The sequence below is a fragment of the Microcebus murinus genome, chromosome 10 (assembly GCF_040939455.1).
Source record: "Microcebus murinus isolate Inina chromosome 10, M.murinus_Inina_mat1.0, whole genome shotgun sequence".
Classification (NCBI taxonomy): domain Eukaryota; kingdom Metazoa; phylum Chordata; class Mammalia; order Primates; family Cheirogaleidae; genus Microcebus; species Microcebus murinus.
Window position 1 is genome coordinate 24,503,304 of NC_134113.1, and position 17,374 is coordinate 24,520,677.

Consider the following 17,374-nt stretch of genomic DNA (forward strand, 5'->3'; position numbering starts at 1 on the left):
ACAACGAATGAACCACCAGTACCCCCAACAAACAGAAAAGAGGTGTTGACAAAAAGCCCAGATAATCCAGTAAGGCAATTAAATTCAACATTAAACTACCAAGAGTTAGTTGTACGCTAACTAATTGCTTTATGATACTGTTTGAATATCCCTTATCCAAAATGCTTGAGACCAGAAGTGTTTTTGATTTTTTATATAATTTTTTTTTTTTAAGACAGGTGTGGCTCGGTCACCCAGGCTGGAGTGCAGTATTGTGATCATGGCTCACTGCAGCCTCAAACTCCTGTGCTCAAGCAATCCTCCCACTTCAGCCTCCCAAGTTATAAAATATTAACAATTTTGTGCTTGAAAGTTAGTGTACTAACTAATGGTACTAGTGAACCATCAGAAAGCAACGGTGTCACTATCTTAGCCCCCTGTGTGGACAGTCTGGTGGTTTGGCATCACCATCATTCCTAACTCTGAATTTATATCTAACAACACACAATCATGTTATTATACTTATATGCCCACAAGTATTTAACAGTAAAAAACATGACATACCATAAATATAGTGAAAAAAATAGCATTCAGGGTTACTTGTGATGTCATGTCAAAGTTTTGGCTTTTCAAGTATTTGGATTTTTGGATTAGAGATGTTCAACCTGTATGATTAGTGGCAAAAACATTCAATGGTAGGTTTCGAGCGTGAATAGTGTCAGGTACTCTAAGCAGATTCTATAATTTCAAACTTCTAGAATAAAGGTAGATAATTCTAGGGTAACATACATATGGCCCAAGCTATATTTCTCACTAAAGAAAAATTGGCTAGAAAATTATTTTCCTTTCAGAAAAAGCTTAACTCTGACAAACACTTATTGTACTAAAAATTTCTAAAGTTCCTTTATAAACATATTTCTGTGCTTTGCTTTAGGGTTCTGGGTACACTGCAATGATTCCAAGCTAAGCATGTGCACTATGGATGAAGTATGCAAGGCCCAAGCTTATATCTTGTTTTATACTCAACGAGTTACTGAGAATGGACATTCTAAACTCTTGCCTCCAGAGCTCCTGTCTGGTAGCCAGCATTCCAGTGAAGAAGCTGATACCTCTTCTAACGAAACCTTTAGCTGATCCAAAGACAGTGGGGCTTTCCTCTTACGATTTGTATATATACTTTTTAAAAGGGCTGACTTACAATTTTCAGCTTCATTGTTTTTATTTTTTACTTATGAATCAGTGCACACTACAGTTATACATTTTGTATCTAACTCTACAACAAAACTTTTTTTTACAGAGACAAATATATCAACTGCAGGTAACTATGTTCAAATACTTGGGAGTTTTAGAGTTTACCTCAGACTGGTGTTACCTCTTTTATATTTTGATGTCTTAATTGGCTTAGATCATGAATTTGTGCAATCTTCTACTGAAGAAGTTCAGGTGGCATCATTTTATATACATTTGTTATTTATCTTTTGTAGCTATTTTCTATACAAATTTTTGATGGATGGAAAATTAGATACTTACTTCACTAATAGTCTTACCAAAAAAATAAAAAGGCTTTTCTTTCAGGCCATTTGTATATTGAAGTCACCTTTGCCCCTTGAAGGGAGTTAAACTAATACTTCAAAGTATTAGTATCACCTAAATATTCGCCAATCATACTCGATATTCCTGAGGCTTTGTTATAGGCCTCAGAACAGATATTACTTTGGTTAGTGCAACTTCACTTAAAAATTTATTGTTTATTAAAATAATTGTTATTTGGCATAGTCAAACTGTATCTAAATGAAAATGACAGCTTTACAAATATATTTAAGTGAACTTCAGAACTATGGACATTAAAAAAATGATGGCTGGGATTTATGATTTCTGTCTGGCAGCAAACAGGTTTGTCTAGATTCTCATAAAACAGTCATATAAAAATGTGAATTTAGCAAACTGGTATATTATGATGTTATTCAAATATTTTATCTTGGGTACGGGTTTAGATCTCTTAAAGCTTTGTGTATCTTGATTTTTAGCTCAAAGGAGAAAAAAATTGTAAAGGGCAGAAAAGATAATTGTTCGATATTGGTAATTGGGCTGTATGTCTAGCACCTCACTTTCCTAAATTAAGCCAGGATTACTTACTTTTGCTAGAATTATGTGACTACTAGGTAGAAGCCTCTTAGATAAACACTGGCCCAAGCAGTTTTTTTAAAAAATTTAAAGTTATCTAAACTTGCATTTAAAAATAGTACGACCCTTTTTGCTCTTTTAATAATCTAGTAAGATCTCTTTAAAGTTGTATTGCTGCTAACTTAATCTCATTTAGAAAGGGTAGAATCCACTAACCTCTGTAGATCAGCTATATAATATCTTAAGCTCGGTGTTAACCACTGGAGATCATTTATTAATTTTCTCTTAAGTGGGTTTATTTGCCAGTTAAAATCTTAATGAAAGATAATATCCTGTAGAATGCTGTTTGCCACTAGTGATCATCTATAAGTATAAACTAGAAAGGGACCTCTACTAGCAAATATGTCTTAAATTTCAAAATAAGTCATCTGGGTCAGCCGGTAGTGAAGTGCAATGAGACTCTATTACTGAATAGACAAATCATTTGTGCCAAATATACATCTGGAGTATTAAATGGCTAGATTTAAAATTGTTCATTTACTAAACACCTATGCAAGTTGTTACCTCAACTGTTACATACTTATACCTCATTAAAGATTGATGTGGTTAAGATACCTGAGTCTACCTTTTTCTAATTTCAAACACTATTTTTGAGACATACATTTAGCACCTAATTTTAATGGGATTTAAAAAAACTCGGAACTATGTTGTTTGTTAATGGTATAGTTGCTTGTACGTACTTAAGTGTAAAAATATACAAGAGATAACGACTTAGCCCTTTACTTTTTAATCCCTTAAAACTAACACCCATGGGGGGGTTGTTTCAGGGTGGATTTGTAAAATCTGTAGTCACTTTACACTACATTTTGCTATAAACCTAAAACTGCTCTTAAAGTCTTAAAATACCAACAACAAACTAAAACCTTCAACAATAAACAAAACTTAGATTTCTTACTACCTTAAATCTCAACTTGGACTTCTACATTCTTAGTTGATCTAACAAAAAAGCAACATGTTTTGGTTGTAAAAGATTTACTAAAGGCACTATTGTTAAACATCAAACTAATCTGTTACCAGTAAGATACATCATTGTAAATGTAACAATTTCAAGCAATACAGGGCTAGTAGGCAAACAATACAGTTTTAAGTAACAGCTTTCCTATTTATAAGATCATATCCCTTCCGGCCATTCCAGAGATGTACAGTGATGCCATTGCTCCACTTGTGACCTGAGAAGGAAGCTTGGAGCTCATAATTTGAGGTCACTACTGCCCAAGATCTTATAAAGCTACAAAATTCTTCACTCATAGGGGTCAATTCTAAAATTCCTGGGTTTAGAAATCATAACACTTGCTTTATACCTCCTACCAAAGCACACAAAAAAGGTATAGACTCAAAACCCCCAAGGAGTTAGCTGGAGGGTACAAGCCCTGCATATATCCAAGCATGAACTGGTGAGCTCTGCTGCTAGCACAGCATCGCAGAAAATGGAGAAATTATATAAAGGTGGCTATTGAACATTAGCACCATGATAAACATAGCTCACATAGCTAAACGCTAGATTGATTTTGCCACAATGTAACATTCATATCTAATGCTGAAAAAGCTTTTTACTAACAAATGATCTAAGTACAGAAGTCATAGGTTTCCCTTTGTATGAGAAAAAAGTTAAAATACAAACTAAACAGCATCCCAGAGGCAATAAAACCTTATTGTGCTAAAGCATATACAAATTAAGGCTTGACCTTGGTACATAGCAATTTTGAAATTATGTTGGAACATTGCCACCCAATCATATACATATAAACATTCAAGCAGTTCCTTAAGGAATCAGTAGTGGGGCTCAGTTCAAACAAGTTAATATTATACATCCTTACATTCAACTTAATAAATTTTGCTGCTGTACGGAGAGTAAATGCAACCTCACTTCCTGAAATACCACTAGTAGCGTTAAGAATCCAAATCAGTCAAGTGGAAGAATATTATAGCATTTGCCTCATGAATGAAAAAGCCTTATAATTTCAGTTTAACCTTTCTAATTAGGATAAGATCCAAACATGGGAAGCTTTTCTGTTTTTCTTTGCTTTTTTGGCTTTAATGCCCTTTTGGTTTTTTTGAACAAGCTGTACAGTTCCCATAAATATTACCATTGGACAAAGGATCTAAATGTTGAGATTTTTACTAAATCAAAGTTTTGAGTTAGCACAATGTTCCTACTAAGTCATGTTTCAATTAGTGCATCTTTCCAAATGTCAGAGGGGGAAAAAAAAATGAAAGAATGACTAGTATGGTCCTATAAAAAATTGCATAATATTTCTAAAGCTACATATTTATGAAGAAAGGGTATTGTCCCACTTTATGGATGTGTAGATCTTGTTTGAGCCACTATGCTGGAAGAAAGTCTCAGCGTAAAGGTCTACAATCCAGAGAAAAGGCTCCACATTTTCCTACATTAAATTTAAGCTATTTTCTGTCCAGAATTATAACCACAGACATTGAAATGTAGCTCTCAGATCTGAAAATGTCTTTATTTTTTAGAAAATGGATTCCAGGAAGGTTAAAAAGCAATATCAGAGGGTATAGGTGCAGAATTGGATGTAGTCATTCAAAGCATTCAAGTAAGAGTATGGCAATATAAATATCCAAAAAGCATCTCTTAGGTGTTCAAAACAAAATCTTTAAGTCTTTCCTAACTAATTTGAGCTTTATAGCATTTCCTAGACAGGAAAGGGTAAAACAGTTAACATTTGAAAAGTCTTGAAAGCTTTTTCCTTGGTTAATTACATTAGACAGTTTGTTTTTGATCAAATTCCTTCTTTTTTAACATGGATAAAAAGTTATTACATAGGTCCACTGTTAAAACAGACAACATGTTGCAAATTAATTCTGGTATAATGTATTCCAACAAAGCTTTTAGAAAATAAAGACGTTGAAGTGGCTTTGGACTAAGTTTAATAGTCATCTCCTCTGCTGACAACTTCTTTACATGTTGGACGCAACAGTATGGTATGTTCAAACTGTGCTGTATATGATCCTTTAATGTCACATAATGGTGGATATGGATCTACAATGCCCAAGTCACACAGATTCTTCAAAGCCATCAAATATTTACTTTCTCCCAAGCGATCCAGCCATCTGCGGCAGAAGGCAAGGGTGCCAAAGTTTTCATTGATAACATTTAACAAGTGTTTTGTTCTTGGAAGCCTAAAAGGGAAAAAGTCCAAGATTAATAGTTGGCAAGAGTTACCAACCAAACCATAGCTATGTCTTAGTAAGTAAGGTTCAAAAACTTTTGTTGTTACTCTTTCAACAAGCAAAAGCCAGAATGTATGATAGCCAATACCTAATTAATAGATGGCAGCTGAGTAGGAAACCAGCTGGATGCCATCTTATAGTGCTTATGTGTCTATGCATGTGTGTTTAATTCCCAGGACACACTCATCTACAGAGTGGCATCATGGGAATTTCCTTTGGTATGCCTCAAGCTCAAAGAAAGACCTGAACATAAAATGAGGCATAAATCCAGGCTTCAATCATCTTCTCCAAAAGTAGTAGTTACTAGTGAGAAAACATTAATACCAACAATTGGGAAGGATAGCAAAATAATAATCTCTGATGTTACTATATTATGAAACTGGATTTAAAGAGAATACTTGCCTATATATGTTATTTTCATCTCAAAATGTTAACATGCCAATTTTTTTTGCCATATCATAGAAACTCACAGAACTTACTGTTAGGCTATAAACCTACACATTGTATGTATGTCGCATTTTTAAAAATACTATCAAATGAGAAGAGATGCTCCTTAGTCATATAAAAATCAAAAATAAAAAAAACATGCTGGCTCCCTAAGTGGCTAGGCAAAAAAGTAAAATAAAGAGTCTCTCACCTTATTGGCACATGTCCAACATCAAAATTTTTCATGTAATGTGAACATTCCATATCATCATGAACAACACCTTTTCCTGTACTGCCAAAGGTTTCAATTGCATAAACTTCTCCTTCCTTAAAAATACATAAGGATCAAGGTGAGAGAAGAAAAATTCAGAACTAGTCACAATCACCATCTCTTGACTTCCTTGGTTAATAGAAGCATGAAATAGCCCCTGGTAGTCCTTATCCAGCCTCTCCCTGCTTAGCATTTTTTGGGTTTTCTGCCACCTCCTATCAGAATACAGGCTATGCACGAGCAGGGTATTTTGTTTTGTTCACTACTATATATACCTCCAGTGCCTACTAAAGATAGTGGCACCTAGAAAATGTTCAATAAATATTCATTAAATGTTGAATAAACAATACTTTATCAGTTGCAACATCCACAGCTAATTTTGCTCTGGTCTGACCATACACCATTTGCACAAATGGCCCGATTCCTATCAGGGTAAGTATGAATAGCAAGCTAATTTTGGTCAACATACTATATACTTAACTATCACTAGCTTTTGTTTAGGGGAAAATAAAATCACAATGTTTTTCACAGATGTGTTAATGACACACATACCTCCATTCTTGTTGCCTCTCCTCCTTTCACAATGGGCACTGTTTTTCCAGCATGTATTCTATACTGCCCAATTGAATGTCCATTTAGATTACGGATTGGTTTCACTGTCATAATAAAGAGAAACAAAAGTTATTCAGGATATCTACAAGCACAAAGCATCTCTTGGCCTTTTGGTACAGAGTTCAAGCATTTATTTAAAAATAAGATATCACTCTCCTAAATAACCTTAAATTGAGGTAGTTAAATATAAAGTGAAACTTAGCAAAATATAAAAAGTAGTTTATTGCAGTGTTATTCCATATACTTCAAAATTAAATGTTAACTGTTTAGGGTTGCATAATTAGATAGTAAAGACATAAAGAAAAGCAAATGCAAATACTTTCATATTTGCAATACTTGATAGCTAAATTTAAGACTTAGACAGCATTACTGTTTCTCCAAGACCTGGCAAACTGACCCCACCAGCCAAATCAACCTTGATATCCCAAAGGAGGTGGGAGGATTAACAATGAATAGAAGAATTCTTCCTCAAAAAACAGAGATATGCCAATGAGTCTGAGCAAGTAGAAAAACAAAACAAAACAAAACAAAAAACACCATAAATAATAAGGATAGAAGGTAGAGTTTTCTTTATGCTTTATGCAACATGGCAAAAGTTAAGGGATGTCAGGCCTATTTGGCTATTTTTCTTATCAAGTAAGTAATTTCCTGAAAGGGAAAAAAAGATTTAAGAGGAACTTGAATAAGCACTGTATTTGTGGCACCAATCCCAGAACTGGGACAGGAAGGGGAAGAATGACAAATATTTGTTGAATACTTAATAAATTTCAGGTACTATCATATAATTTACATTTCTGAAAAATAGTCCCTTTACAGTTTAAGAATTCTGGGTGCTCAGAGGTTATAGGATTTAGCTAAATTCAAAGTTAGACCTGCCTGACCCCAAAGCATGTTTTCTTCATTATCCACAACACCACCTATCCAAGTGTGAGTAGCCTTAAAGTATTTTGCATTGCACTGACGTTCACAGCATTAAAGATATGCCAAAGAAAATCTAAAAATCAAAGCGTTAATGGATTTAAGGTACAAGTGAAAAAGAATTAACGTTGTTGACATAGGGACTAGGCAGGAAGAAGCAAAATGTAACAGAGTGACATGGTGGGGAAATAAAAAGGATATCTTGATATAAAAAGCACGTATGTTAGAAATAAAGTCAATGAAAGAAGTAAATAGTAAAGTAAATGAAAGAGGTGGAAAGAAAAAGACTAGCTGTTGTTTAAGAGTATAAGATTGGTGGTAAGTTTCAGTACTGGACACGAAAGACTGTTAAGGAGGCAAAAGTCAACAAGTTGGTCAGGGTTCGTGTTAGGACTGGTGATGCCTACGTGTTAACTGAATTGCCCGTATAGATACTGAAGCCATCCAGAATGCCTGAAGCCATCCAGAATGCCAGCAGAAGTTAGAATGGTGCCAGATGTCAAAATCAAGGAGCCAAATGAACTTCGCAAATGAGAACACAAGGAGAGGCACATACTGTCAAGGTCTCAGAGGAAAAACCACTTCTGCACTTGGTAGAAACACAATGGTCTATAATTAGCAATGTGGAATGCAAAGAATGCCAAATGGTGTGAATTTATTGATTGAAGGGCAAGGAAGGCAGACAAGAGTTTCCACTCACAGGTCTATAAAGGACAGACAGGCCATCCAGACACAGTGGCTCACGCCTGTACTCCCAGTGCTTTGGGAGGCTGAGGCAAGAGGATCACTTGAGGCTAGGAGTTTCAGACCAGCCTGAGCAACATAGCAAGACTTCATCTCTTAAAAAAAAAAAAAAAAGCCAGGCATGATGGCACACACCTATAATCCCAGCTACTTGGGAGGCTGAGGCAGGAGTATAACTTGAGCCCAGGAGTTCAAGGGTAGAGTGAGCTATGACAGTGCCACTGCAATCCACCCTGGGCAACAGAGCAAGATCCTCTCTCTTACAAAAAAAAAAAAAAAAAAAAAAGACAGGATTCAGTTAAAAGAAATATTCTGTTACTAGAGCAGGAATACAAAGAGTAATAAGTATAGATAAAGGAGATTGGTGGCTGGGGGATGAACAGACAGACCTGGGAATTGGAGGAGGGCTGGACAGATAGAGATCAATGAAGGCACAGGTGACTGGGAATATATACCTAAGAGAGGGGCTATGAAAGATTAAGAGGTAAAGGGATTTGAAAATTAAAGGGACACACAGGAATTAACTGGCCTCCAAATTCTGAATGTGATTCAAGGAAAAAAAAGAAAAATGGGAAGGAGGAAATCACCAATGAAAAGGACCCCCTACCTTCTCTCTGAGCCTTGATTTGATTAATCACACAAAACCTAGTCTACATTTCACCTACCTCAGGATAATTCTCCAGGTGTCTTATCAGCTAATAAAATAGCTTGGCAATAATTCTCAGCAATCATAGTACTATCATGCTTTGAGCAGGTCACTTCCCCTGTTTTCTTTATATTTCCAAGATATAAAAGATGAAGTAGCTAATCCAAAGAGAGCACTCAATAGTAGTTTATAAACTTAATTTAAAAACAAGGTGTATTTGAAGAATATACCTTGATATGTCTTCCCATCTATTTCAACTTCATAGGATTCCATAACTTCTTGGATGGCCTCACCAACATCACACAGACGAACATCAATTCCAGCACACTAAAAAAATAAATAATGTATACTTTGTTATTCAAACCAACTTAATATTTTAAAATAAGGGAATCAGAAAAACTGTTTTGAACATAATTTCCTATATAACAGACTTTAGGGAGGATTCTGTGAAGATGGTGGAATAGTAAGCACCAGAAATCTGTCTCAACATCTAGAAAACTGCACTGGCAGAATCTGTCTGAGGTAATAACTACATGAGAATCTGGAGTCTACTGAGGGCCTGCAACTTTTAGGGGCAGGATCAGATGGTCAAGTGCAGTTAATTTCCCTCAATTTTAGCTCTTAGCATAGTAGCAGTGCTACTACATCAGACCTTCATATGAGGGATCTATGCTCTGATCCCTGATTGCTGCTGCTGTTTTTTTTTTTTTTTCTTTTTGAGACAGAGTCTCACTTTGTTGCCTGGGGTAGAATGCCATGGCATCAGCCTAGCTCACAACAACCTCAAACTCCTGGGCTCAAGCAATCCTACTGCCTCAGCCTCCCAAGTAGCTGAGACTACAGGCATGCATCACCAAGCCCAGCTAATTTTTTCTAATTTTTAGTAGAGACGGGGTCTCACTCTGGCTCAGGCTGGTCTCGAACTCCTGAGCCCAAGCAATGCTCCCACGTCAGCCTCCCAGAATGCTAGGATTACAGGAGTGAGGCACCGTGCCCAGCCTGGTTGCTGCTTGTAATCACAGAGGTGCAAAGAGGTGGGTGGCCATTGTTGTTGCATCTCCCCTTATAGTTGCAAACCCCTGCCATTCACTACCTTTCTGGCTAAAGTGACTTCAAGGAAATTTAAAAGGCCAGCACCTCTCCCTCCTTTGCTTCATTTTTTTTCTTTTTCCCCTTTTGGGAGCCAGACATTAAAGACTAGGACATTCAAGAACAACTGCTTATGTGCAAGAAATTCAAAAGTTGAGCACACATGCCCAGGGAAAGATACAGGGTCAGACAACACCTGAGAACACCTTAAGTTTACACCTCAGGTAGATTCTTACAGGCACAGAGACAGTCTACAAGAATAAAAAACAAAACTAAACTAAAGACCAGCCAGCAACTCCTGGTGAAAAGGGAGAATGTGATTTCCAGAGCTACCATATTACATTCAAATATGTAGTATTCAACTACATATTGAAAAAATCACAAGGCATGCAAAGAAATAGGAAAGAACACCCATTCAAAGGGGAAAAAAAAAATCAACAGAAACTCCATGAAAAAGACCAATGGCAGATCTAGACAAACAACTCTTCTATAGAAGCTTAAAGAATTAAAGGAAGAAGTTTAAAAAAAAAAAAGTATAAGCAAAATGAAAATATCAAGAGCTAGAAAAGCTGAAAAAACTAAAATTCTGGAGCTTAAAAGTATAGTAACTGAAATAAAAATCACTAAAGGAATTCTAAGACTTCTGAGCAGACAGAAAAAAAATCAACAAAAATGGACAAGGGAAATTATCAAGTCTGAGGAACAATAACAACAACAATAACAAAAAGACTGAAAAAAAGTGAAAAGAGCCTCAGGGACCTATGTATCAAGTGGACCAATATATACATTATGGAAATTTCAGAAGGAGGTGAATATTTTAAGAATAATGGCTGAAACTTCACAAATCTGATGAAAATTATGAATACAAATGTCTAAGAAGCTCAAAGAACTCCAAGTAAGATGAACTCAATGAAACACACACCAAGACACATTATAATTAAACTTTCTAAAAGAGAATCTTGAAAACAACAAGAGAACTCATCACATATAAGGGATCTTCAACTACATTATAAGCAGATTTCTCATCAGAAACTTTGGAGGCCAGAAGGAAATAGGCTAGAAAGCACTAACTAAAAGGAAAAAATTATCACCTGAGAATCCTACATTTTGGAAAACTGTCCTTCAAAAGAGAGGGAGAAATTAAGATATTCTCAGATAAACAAAAACTGGGGAGGGAGTTCATTACTACTAAAAATGCCCTGTAAGAAATGCTCAAGAGAGTCTTACAAAGTGAACTGAAAGGACATTAACGTGAAGTCATGTGAAATAAAGATCTAAATAAAGGAAAAGTAACAGGCAATTATAGCAACTAGTATTATTGTAACCAGAGTTTGTAACTTCACTGTGTTTTCCACATAACTTACTTTTAGTCTAAAAGCTGGTGTTACTGCTAACTTCTGTTTTTAACTCCACATTCTGTTTTCTACATAATTTAAGAGATTAATACATTTAAAAGAATTAATAGTTTATGTCTTTGGGTACACAACACGTAAAGATGTAAATTTCTTTTTCTTTTCCTTTTTCTTTTTCTTTTTTTTTTTGAGACAGAGTCTCACTTTGTTGCCTGGGGTAGTGTGCCATAGCATCAGCCTAGCTCACAGCAACCTCAAACTCCTAGGCTCAAGCAATCCTACTGCCTCAGCCTCCCGAGTAGCTGGGACTACAGGCATGTGCCACCATGGCCAGCTAATTTTTTCTGTATGTTTTTAGTTGTCCAATTAACTTCTTTCTATTTTTGGTAGAGACAGGGTCTCGCTCTTGCTCAGGCTGGTCTTGAACTGCTGAGCTCAAACAACCACCTGCTTCAGCCTCCCAGAGTGCAAGGATTATAGGCGTGAGCCACCGCGCCTGGCCAGGATGTAATTTTCTGACATCAACAACTTAAAAAGGTGGGGATGGAGCTCTAAAGGAGCAGAGTTTTTGGTTGTAGAAAGGAACTAAACACTTTACTATAAAAAAATCAACTTAATACAAAAGAAAATAATGTAAGAAACAAGGGACAAAAAACTGTAAGGTATGTAGAAAACAAATAGCAAAATGACAGAAGCCTTTCCTTTTCAGCAATTACTTTAAATATAAATGGATTAAACTCTTCAATCAAATGAATTAGTAGAATGGATAAAAACCCATGATCCAACTCTATGCTGTCTCCAAGAGATTCACCTTAGATTCACAGACACAAACAAGTTGAAAGTGAATGCATAGAAAAAGATATTTCAAGTAAACAGTAACCAAAGAGAGCAGGGGTAGTTAATATCAGACAAAATAAACTTCAAATCCAAAAAGGCTACAGAAGACAAAGGAGGAAAAGATATATTATTAATAAAAGGTTCAACACAGAAAGAAGATACAACAATCATAAGCATTTACACACATAAAAACAGACCATCAAAACCAATAAAGCAAAAACTGACAGAACTGAAGGAAAAATAGTTTTACAGTAATAGTTGGAGACTTCAATACCACATTCTAAATAATGGATAGAGCCACCAGACAGAAGGTAAATAAGGAAATACAGGACTTAACACTAGTTAAGTCTTAATCTAGTTAATAAATCAACTAGATCTAACAGACATATACAGAACACTCTACCAAACAACACAGTATATACATTCTTCTTGCACATGAGACATTTTCCAAGATAGATTATGTATTAGGCCACAAATTAAGTCTCAATTGACATTAAAACACAGATATCATACAAAGTATGTTCAACACCAATGGGGTGTTAGAAATCAGTAACAGATATAAAACTGGAAAATTCACACAATCATTAAAATTAAATAACACACTCCCTCAAACAACCAATGGATCAAAGAAGAAATCACAAGGGAAAGCAGAAAAGGAAAACACAGTATATCAAAAATTAAGGGGCACAGTGAAAACACTGCTAATAGAGAAATTTATAGCTATAAATGCTTACATTAAAAAACAAAACAGATCTCAAATCAACAACCTAATATTACAACTTAAGGAATCAGAAAAAGAAGTATAAACTAAACCCAAAGCTAGCAGAAGGAAGTAAATGACAATGAGAGCAGAGATAGAGATTAGAAAAACAGAGAAAAATCAGTGAAACCAAAAGTTGGTTCTTTAAAAACATCAACAAAATCAATAAAGCTTTAGGTAGATGGACTAAGGAAAAAAAGAGAAAACTAAAATTACTAAAGCCAGAAATGAAATTGAAGACATTACTGCTGATTCTATAGAAAAAAAAAAAAGATTCTAAGACAGAACTATGAACAACTAACTGTATAATAACAATTGGATAACCTAGATAAAACAGACAAATTCCAAAACACACAACACCTACCAAGACTAAATCACAAAGAAACAGAAAATCTGAACAGACCTAGAACTAGTAAGGAGACTGAATCAATAATCAAAAATCTGACAAGTTTTTAGCCCTGGACCTGGATGGCTTCACTACTTAATTCTACTAAAACATTTAAAGAACTAATACCAATCCTTCTCAAACTTTTGCCAAAAAATCAAAAAAGAGAATACTTCTTAACTCATTTTATGAGACCAAAATTACCCTGATACCAAAACCAAACAAAGACACTACAAGAAAACTACAAACTAGGCCAGGCACGGTGGCTCACGCTTGTAATCCTAGCACTCTGGGAGGCCGAGGTAGGTGGATTGCTCAAGGTCAGGAGTTCAAAACCAGCCTGAGCAAGAGCAAGACCCCGTCTCTACCAAAAAAATAGAAAGAAATTAATTGGCCAACTAAAAATATATAGAAAAAATTAGCCAGGCATGGTGGCACATGCCTGTAGTCCCAGCTACTCAGAAGGCTGAGGCAGGAGGATCACCTGAACCCAGGAGTTTGAGGTTGCCGTAAGCTAGGCTGGCGCCACGGCACTCTAGCCCAGGCATTGAGTCAGACTCTGTCTCAAAAAAAAAAAAAAAAGAAAACTACAAACAAATATTCCTTATGAACACTGGTGCAAACCTACTTCAATAGGATATTGACTTAGTTGGACTTATTCCTGGAATGCAAGGATGGTTCAACATAAAAAAAATTGATCAATACTACACATTAACAGAATGAAGGGGAAAAAACCACACATAATCATCTCAATTGATGCAAAAAAAAAGAGGCATCTGACAAATTTCAATACCCTTCCATGATGAAAAAGGACTCAACAAACTAAGAAGAGAAGGAAACTACCTCAATAAAAGCCACGTATGAAAAATCTATAGTGAACATCATACTCCATGTTGAGACTGAAAGCTAAGATCAAGAACAGAAAAAGAAGGATATCCATATTCACCATTTTCACTCAACATAACACAAAACAATTAGGCAAGAAAAACAAAAGGCATCCAAATTGAAATGGAAGAAGTAAAATTATCTCTGTTCACAGATGATGTGATCTTACATGTAGAAAACTCTAAAGATGCCACAAAAAAGTTAGAATAAATGAATTCAACAAAGTACAGGATACAAAATCAACACACAAAAATAAGTTGCATTTCTATATATTAACAATGAACAATCCGAAAAGGAAATTACAAAAACAACTCCATTTACAATACCTCTAAAAGAATAGAATACTTAGGAATTAACCAATGAGGTAAAAGACTTGCACAATGAAAATACAAAAAGAATGCTCAGGCCAGGCACCATGGCTCACGCCTGAAATGCTAGCACTGTGGGAGGCGGGGGTGGGAGGATCCTTGAGCTCAGGAGTTCAAGAACAGCCTGAGCAGGAGTGAGACCCCCATCTCTACTAAAAATACAAAAATCAGCCAGGTGTGGTGGTGTACGCCTGTGGTCCCAGCTACTTGGGAGGCTCAGAGAGGAGGATCGCTTGAGCCCAGGAGTTTGAGGTTGCTGTGAGCTAGGCTGATGCCATGGCACTCTAGCCTGGATGACAGAGCAAGACTCTGCCTCAAAAAACAAACAAACAAAGAAAAAGAAACAGAAAAACCTGTCCTAAATTCATATGGTATCCCAAGACATCCTGGATAGTCCAGACAATCCTAAAAAAGACAAACAAAGATGTAGGACTCACACTTCCTGATTTCAAAACTTACTACAAAGCTACAGTTATCAAAAGGTGGTACTGATATTTAAAAAAAGACACTTAGAACAACGGAACAAAGTCTAGAAACAAACCCTCACATACATCATCAAATGATTTTTGACAAGATCATTCAATGGGGAAAGAACAGTCTATTGAAAACGGTGCTGGGAAGACTACATTAAAAACATACAAAAGAATGAAGGTAGACTCTTAACATCATATATAAAAATGAATTCAAAATGGTTCAAAGACCTAAATGTAAGACCTAAAACTATAAAACTCTTAGAAGAAAGCAGAGCAAAAAACCTTCATGACACTGGATTTGGCAATGATATCTTAGATATGAAAACAAAAGCACGAGTAAGAAGAAAAAAATAGACAAACTAGACTTCATTAAAATTCAACATTTTGTATATCAAAACACAATATCTATTGGGCATAGTGGCTCAGGCCTATAATCCCTGCTATCTGGGAGGCTGAGGTGGGAGGATCACTTGAGATCTAGGAGTTTGTGACCATCCTGGGTAATATAGCAAGACCCTGTCACTTAAAAAAAAAAAAAAAAAAAAAGAAAGAAAAGAAAATGAAAATGAAAAGAAATTAGCTGGGCAGGGTGGTACACACCTGTAGTCCCAGCAACTCTGAGGCTGAGCCAGGAGGATCATTTATTTGAACCCAGGAGCTTGAGGCTGCAGAGAGCTATTAACTCTGCCACTGCACTACAGCCTAGGTGATAGAATAAGACCCTCATCTCAAAACACAAAACAATAAACAAAAAACCCCCAACCCCACAATATCCAGAGTAAAAAGGCAAATGAGAGAAAATATTGCAAATCATATGTATCTGATATGGGATTAATATCCAGAATAAATATAGAACTTCTAAAATTCAATAACAAAACTACCCGATTAGGCCGGGCGCGGTGGCTCACGCCTGTAATCCTAGCTCTCTGGGAGGCCGAGACGGGCCGATTGCTCAAGGTCAGGAGTTCAAAACCAGCCTGAGCAAGAGCGAGACTTCGTCTCTACTATAAAGAAATTAATTGGCCAACTAATATATATAGAAAAAATTAGCCGGGCATGGTGGCGCAGGCCTGTAGTCCCAGCTACTCGGGAGGCTGAGGCAGGAGGATCGCTTGAGCCCAGGAGTTTGAGGTTGCTGTGAGCTAGGCTGACGCCATGGCACTCACTCTAGCCTGGGCAACAAGTGAGACTCTGTCTCAAAAAAATAAAAAAAATAAAAAAAAAATTCCCGATTAATAAATGGACAAATAACTTGAGTAGACCTTTCTCTAAAGATGATATACCATCCAAAAAAGCCTCAGAAAATAATAAATGTTGGCAAGGATGTGTAGACACTAGAACCCTTCCTTGCATACTGCTGATGGAAATCTAAAATGGTGTAGTCACTGTGTAAAACAGTATGAAGGATACTCAACACACTAAAAAAAACATAATTACCATATGACTGGGCAATTCCACTTCTGCATACAAACCCCAAAAAACTGAAAACAGGATCTTGAAGAGATATTTGTATACAGCATAAAGCGGCATTATTCACAATAGCTAAAACATTGGAAGCAACCTAAGTGTCCGTCAATGGGTGAATAAGTAAAATATGACACATAAATACAAGGTATTATTCTGCCTTAATTATATAAATTCTGACATATGCTATGACATGGATGAACCTTGAGGATATTGTGCTAGGTGAAATAAGCCAGTCACGAAAAGACAAATAATATATACAGTACTTACAGCAGTCAAGAGTATAAACAGGCTGGGTGCAGTGGCTCATGCCTATAATCCTAACACTCTGGGAGGCCAAGGCAGGTGGATCGCTCAAGGTCAGAAGTTCAAAACCAGCCTGAGCAAGAGCGAGGCCCCGTCTCGACTGAAAATAGAAAGAAATTTATTGGCCAACTAAAATATATATAGAGAAAAAATTAGCCAGGCATGGTGGCGCATGACTATAGTCCCAGCTACTCAAGAGGGTGAGGCAGGAGGATCACTTGAGCCCAGGAGTACGAGGTTGCTGTGAGCCACAGCACTCTAGCCCCAGAAACAAAGTGAGACAATGAATGTCTCAAAAAAAAGTATAAACAGAATGGTAGTCGTAAGGGGTTAGCAGGAAGGGGAATTGGGAGTTATTGTTTAATGGGCATAGAGGTTCAGTTTTACAACATGAAAAAGTTCTGAATGTGAATGGTGATGGTTGTACAATATCATGAATGTACTTACCACCAATAAACAGTACACTTAACATGATTAATA

At 36.2% G+C, this 17,374-nt stretch overlaps 2 protein-coding genes across 7 annotated transcripts in view; one reads left to right on the forward strand and one right to left on the reverse strand.

The window, feature by feature from the left end:
* Window positions 1-1,540, forward strand: part of USP44 (ubiquitin specific peptidase 44) — a 49,905-nt gene extending 48,365 nt beyond the window's left edge. For 4 of the 5 annotated variants that reach the window (XM_012775302.3, XM_012775304.3, XM_012775300.3 and 1 more), the window contains one exon: window positions 914-1,540. In XM_012775302.3, the coding sequence (XP_012630756.1) occupies window positions 914-1,113 (200 nt within the window). In that variant the 3' untranslated portion in view covers window positions 1,114-1,540. The remainder of the gene's footprint in view (window positions 1-913) is intronic. The other variant, XR_012921408.1, reaches the window with a different exon arrangement.
* Window positions 1,541-4,604: 3,064 nt separating this feature from the next.
* Window positions 4,605-17,374, reverse strand: part of METAP2 (methionyl aminopeptidase 2) — a 31,825-nt gene continuing 19,055 nt past the window's right edge. For both annotated transcript variants that reach the window (XM_020287912.2, XM_012775313.2), the window contains exons 8-11: window positions 9,206-9,302; window positions 6,608-6,711; window positions 5,996-6,111; window positions 4,605-5,307 (exon numbers count right to left, since the gene is read on the reverse strand). In XM_020287912.2, coding sequence (XP_020143501.2) covers window positions 5,055-5,307; window positions 5,996-6,111; window positions 6,608-6,711; window positions 9,206-9,302 — 570 coding nt within the window. In that variant the 3' untranslated portion in view covers window positions 4,605-5,054. The remainder of the gene's footprint in view (window positions 5,308-5,995; window positions 6,112-6,607; window positions 6,712-9,205; window positions 9,303-17,374) is intronic.